At 41.4% G+C, this 6,110-nt stretch overlaps 1 protein-coding gene across 1 annotated transcript; it reads right to left on the bottom strand.

Moving 5' to 3' along the window:
* Positions 1-1,588: 1,588 nt before the first annotated feature.
* LOC102810655 (FUN14 domain-containing protein 2-like) lies at positions 1,589-2,162 on the bottom strand. The gene has a single exon (XM_006834170.1). The coding sequence runs from the start codon at positions 2,156-2,158 to the stop codon at positions 1,589-1,591; it is 570 nt and encodes a 189-aa protein (XP_006834233.1). The 5' UTR covers positions 2,159-2,162.
* Between the last annotated feature and the right edge of the window lie 3,948 nt (positions 2,163-6,110).

Below are 6,110 nucleotides of genomic sequence, written 5' to 3'. Positions count from 1 at the left end.
ACCCAGTGAGTAAGTGGTATATCTAGACTTCAAAGTTAGGCAGTCTGATTGTAGAGTGGAGTGTATCAACCTTAGTACTCTTGACAATTTGGATCCAACAATCATCATGATTGGGTTTCCTGGGCACCATAAGATGTCTAGCAGTATCCCTGACCTCTCTCCTAACAGCAGCCCAGTAGCACTCACTCCAAGCTGTAACAATCAAAAATGTGTCCTGCATTACCCAACATCCTCCATGGGATAAAACTGCCCATGATTGAGAACCACTGTTCTAGTACATGTATTCCCAAAGGAGGCAATATGGTCTCAAATGGGCAAAGTTTAGTTCTTGTGAGAAGGACAAAAAGCATCATATATGTTTTATGAATAAAGAACAGATGTACATACAGTACAGAGATAAGTCTGTAATATAAAAATTTCACAGAGGGAAAATTATCTAAAAGGCTCCTAACAGTTGCTATTGTGTCTAGTCTGATAAATGGTGGCTCCATGTGCGTTAGTGTTTTCAATCGCTGATTTCCCAAAGGCAGATCACGATGCCTTTCTTCTGAGGTATCTCTGCATGGACTTGAACCTCCAATCTTTTGATTAGCACCTGAGCATGTTAACTCTTCTGACAACTAGCCAAACCCAACCTGTTGTTGTTGAGTCCATTCTAACTCATAACGATGCAACAGGACAGAGTAAAACTGTACTACAGGTTTTCCAAGTTATATTCTTCTTTTTTAGGATGGAAATAATTTATTTCACTCTCCTTTTCAACTCTGAATGCTTTTGAATGCTACTTCTGGAAGAAGAAGAAAAAAATCAATGAAATGTTAAAACATTTTACTGGCTAAATACTAGCATTGGTACTGAAGGAGCTATCGCTTCCTCCTACTACTCTGAGAAAAGGGGAATCCTTCCAATTACAATGCTTAACTGCAATCTTTTCTATGACACAAAAAGCAAAGCAGCCCCATTTAAAGTCACTTTTGAAACAGTGAAGTTCATTATCCACATGATTCCCTCAGTCTGGCCAGTCCATGGTATGGAACCACTTGGTTTCCCTAAAGATGTTCCCACTAAATGAAATACCTTCACAGGTTAATTCTACATTCACAATATTTCAAAGATAGTGTTCATGCCGTTGTTTTGTCAGGATAACAATAACAAGTACATGCAGATCTCTTGCTGTAGTATACCGTTTGATTGAGGCAGTGAGACCCATCAGTTTACATTTCGTCTATGGCTGTTTTCACACTACAGTGGCTGTCTTGGTGTCTACTTTCTTCTTTAGTTGGTTTTATTTCACAGAAAGATAAATTCTTGCTGACCTATAGACTAACCTCCTGGGAGTGTGCCGGTACAAGAATGTAATGTGTGTCTCTTCCATCATCAACAAGTTCAAGTTGGGTCCATACTAAGTTACCTTGTACCAACAGAAAGCTATTCGGATTTGTCAGTGCAAGGATTGGAAGGCACGGGACAGGAAGGTAAGGAGAGACTCAATGTCCTACGATGGAGTGTAGAGGCTTCTGGTTAGAAAAAACGCAATGAACACTTTCGGATGAATGATGGAAGAAAACAAGCCCCAAAGTTGTCTGCCTTAGGATGCCACGCCCAGCAGAAAGCCTCCACAAAATCCCCCAGTCACAAGGACATTCTTCTTCACAAACGTTACCACTTCTTCAGCTTTGCTTTGGACTTCATTTGGTATCTGATTGCTCTTACGAATTTTCAGTTGTTCCTTGGCTTTCTTCATATCCCTCTCTACTTGCTGCCAGTCAACTTTGATGTAGCCAGTATGGTTGGCAAGCTGAAGGAGGAAAAATCCACCACCTACAGCTGTTGCTGCTAACTTCCCAACCTTCTGGAATATGAAACCTGTGCACCATCCCATGACGCCTCCAATGAGCAGCTGCGTGGCCACGCTATACTTTTCAGCAGAGGGTCCAGATTCTTGCCCAAACAGCTTGCGCCACCATGGCTGCTTCTTAGCAAATTCTGTGAGGTCCAGCGACTCAAAATTTCTCTCAACGTTTCCTTGACTGGAAGCAGTCATTTCGGCGAGTTTGTCTCGCGAGGACACCCGCCGGGTCTCGGGGCGGTGAGACACGGATGGGTGCGTTGTCGTTGCCAGCGGTTGGCTTCCAGCACTTGGGGCAGGTGTTTCCATCCCCTCCGCCAGGTGAAAGAGGGCGGGCTGGCGCTCAGGGGCTTCTCCCCCTCACTCTAGCTCACGCAGCTACGTCACAAAGCTTAGCCCCAAGCTGTATTCTTCAGGCAATCAGACCACCGCATCATTCTCCCACGGAGCCACTGGTGAGTTCAAACTGTTGGCCTTCAATTCTGCAGCTGAGTGTTTTAACTAGTGGTGCTTTTTTTGCACTATTAATAGGGAAATAATGCGGAAAACGTTGAAAATGTAGGCTAGACCTTGTGCTTTGAACTTGTGGTGTTGTAGAAGTCCTGGTGGTTAACAAGCTGCAGTACAAGGTTGGTTCAAGGTCATCAGCTGCGCCATGGAAACCCTATACAAGGTTGCTGTGAGTGTAAACCCACTCTACAGTACTTAACAACAAGGATAAGCTAAGTTACTAAAAAGTCGATTAGAACAGTAAGGTTGGTGGTTCAAATTTACGAAGTGCTTCTCAGAAGCAGGGTCGTTATGATTTGGAACTGACTCAATGGCACATTACAACAACAGCAACGCACAGTAAGAGCAGGTCTGAATTCTGAAATGAACCCTATTTGAAAACTTCCCTTAAGGATGATCAAGTTGATTTGAAAGGACTAGCAGACCAGCCTGGAGTGGCTAAAAGAACAGAAGATACTTCTTGAAAGAAAGACCTACAGGAAAAATACAAAACAATTTAGGCAGACCAACTGTTACTATAAGAACAAGCAAATTGCTTGCCCAGGAGACATCAAGGTAAGTGGTCGGGTCTCCTCAGTGCAAACCCCCTTCCAAAACTAAGACTCAATGGGGATACATGCTCTGATTGGTGACCACATTCGTCACCGACATAGGGGAAGTGAGGGAAAAACAGCAACGAAGCTGCAAGTTAAACCCTTTAACGTTCAATAGACTCCTGTGAATCTGGGTGGAGACCTGGTTGGCCTGCAGTGTGGCAAGACCTGGGTGGGGACTCTTGGGCCCAGAGTCCATGACACAGAGGACTACAGTAAAGAGTGACGTGTCCAGCTGATAAGAAGAGAGGGCATATGCACAAGAACACCCACACTTGCAGATAATACCCACTTGACCTGGCTTCAATGACTGGATGATCAGAGCTCAACTAGAAGAAGAAAGAAGAGAAAAAAAAAAGAGTAATCTGATACAATTTGATGAACTTGACCTACGCCTATGGATGCAGTAGCTCAAAAGAGGCACAAATCTTTACAGCAAGGATCATTCCCACCCCCTCTATACACAGAGTATACAGGGATGGGCAACTTGGACATTGGCCTCCCAAAATGGGGGGAGGGGGAAGCTACAAAGGCAAGAAGTGACAGGCTTACAAGCTTTCAAGAGGGAACCTAGATCCAGAAGGTGTGGCGGAAGGTAGAATCTCCACTGAGTAGTATCCAATCTGTCTAGGTGGGGCTGATGAAATGAAATGTGGATAGGTCTCTTATGATACAATAGTCAATGATTGTTATCAGGACTGCTTGTGAGGGTTGGGAATATAAAGGTAGATGTTTTGTAGCAAGGAGGGAACTGATTAACTTTTCAGTCTAGGAGCAGAGGTCCCTGGGACCATCAATGGAGAACAGCGGAGAGCAGGACCCTACCCAGAGAAGCAGTGATACCTGAGATGGAGGCAGAGATGAATATGTGGCAAGATGGAGTGGCTGGGGACTTTAGACACAGAGAGGGAGAGGAGCTGTGTGCTGATGATCCGGGAGGCAGGCTTGTAGTATATACCCTTTGGCTGGGTGATGATGCTTGGAGGGGAATGTAACCATGGCAATGAAACAATATATGATAAGATGTATGTAAAACTAATGTTCTCCTATGTAAACTATCAAATAATTCACAATAAAACATTAAAAAAATAAGGGCACTTATAATATCTGTTTCATAAATTGTTAAGGCCTAAACAAGCCAATATATCTGCATGAAGGAGAATGCGTAAAAGAGTAAGTTTTCCATCAGTTCACACATTCAAGTTTAGGCTAGAAAGTCCCAGGACAGGGATATTACATTAGACAGGATAACTTCTGAGACGTTTGAAATGGATTATTCTTTAAAAATATATATAAATAAAAGAAAGCCTAATGCCAAAAAAGAAAAAAAAAAAAAAAAAAAGATCAAATTGGTATCTGACTTTTTCTTAGAACAAGACCCTTTACCCAAACTTTCTAAAGGTTTATTATCACCAATTTGCCCCTGTGGATTGCAAAATTTGGTACTTTAAGGCTTGGGCTCAACAAAACACTTCAGACTATTTTTCAAATATTTTTATCCCACCAAAAACTTCAAAACTATATTTGCCAAGAACGGTTTTTCTTAAACTTCTTAATCCTGGGCATATTTCAAAGAAAATTCATCCATATGGTTCTCATTCATTTACTCTTAATTCATCAAGATGGTGTTTTGTAAAAGCCAGTTGACAACCAATGAACCATATGCATGTTTTCTTTCTTTTTTTTTTAAATTGAATCAGGAAGTTGGGTTTTGCTTGTGCTAAAGAGAATTCAAGACTCTTCAAGTTTTTCTATATTTAGCAAAATGTATTTTTCCCTCTTGACTAATCATTAATCTAGAGCCAACCTTTTTGATGGAAAATATTTTATGATGGAAGAAGCAAGAGAGTGGTGAGTAAATTTATTTTACTCAGAGAGGGACTTTTTAAAATGGCACCTAAGAACAAAGATGTGGCCAGAAAATTTGATGTTTGCAAAATGCCTGTTTCTGTCATATGACTTGCGTTAGTAGTATATACTTAGTAGTATAAGAATTATACATATCTTTTCGAGGTTAGGAGTGTAATTGCCATGTATTTGTGTTTTGGATTAATGCAGTATAATTAGAACCCTTCCTAGAAGTCCCCATCACTTCTCTCCACCAACCTTCTGGAATAGATTGAATCATGTCCACCTACCCTTTCCCCTGAAATACTTGCAAAAATTCTAAAGCCAATTCTTATGAATATAATCTTATTTGGAAATAGGGTTTTTGCTATGTTAAGAAGATCATACCAATGTAGGATGTGTCTTAAAGCTAATCACTTCTGAGTTATAAAAAGAGTAGCTACAGGGGAAGGCAGACATCATCTGACAATGACAGAAACAGATGAATCTACAAGTCCAGGATCAGCAAGGATTGCCAGCCAATAAAACCATGATTCAGACTCATAGTTACCCTCTAGGGCAGAGGAGAAGTACCCCAATGAGTTTCCAAGGTGATAAATCTTCACAGAAGCAGACTGCCACATCTTCCTCTAATGGAGTGGCTGGTAGCATCAAATCACCACCCTTTGGATTAGCAGCCAAGCCCTTAACCATTGCATTTCCAGGCTCCCATGCCAGTCATTCGAAGAAATAAACAAAGAAAGACCTCCCCCTATAATCATAGCCTGAAGTTAGCCACCTAGCTTCCTGAAGTATATAAAATAAATTTCTGTTCTTTAAAACCGCCAATTTGTGGTACTTCTATTATGTTGTTGTTAGTAGGTGCCATCAAGTCACGTTTGACTCATAGCGACCCTGTATAGGTTTTCCAAGAAGTGGCTAGTGGGTTTGAACCATCAACCTTGTGGTTAGCAGTCCAGTGCTGACTGCGACACCAGGACTTGATTTCTGTTATAGCAGAACTGTAAAACTAAGCAACCATCAACAACCTTCTATATTTGCAGCACTCTTTCTTCTCTTGATAATAGTTTCCCTGTCACTACTGTGAAGAATCTGTACCTGATCCAAGAGGCAGTTGTTCGAACAGAACATGGGAACACTGAATGATTTAAAATTAAGAAAGGTGTGTGACAAGGTTGTATTCTTTCACCATACTTAATCAACCTGTAGGCTGAACAAATCATCCGAGAAGCTGGGTTCTATGAAGAAAAACATGGCATCAGGATTAGAGAAAGACTCATTAACAACCTGTGATATGCAGATGATACAAC

This window comes from Chrysochloris asiatica, unplaced genomic scaffold, assembly GCF_000296735.1.
Source record: "Chrysochloris asiatica unplaced genomic scaffold, ChrAsi1.0 scaffold00009, whole genome shotgun sequence".
NCBI classification, from domain to species: domain Eukaryota; kingdom Metazoa; phylum Chordata; class Mammalia; order Afrosoricida; family Chrysochloridae; genus Chrysochloris; species Chrysochloris asiatica.
This window is presented reverse-complemented; position numbering and strand designations above follow the sequence as displayed.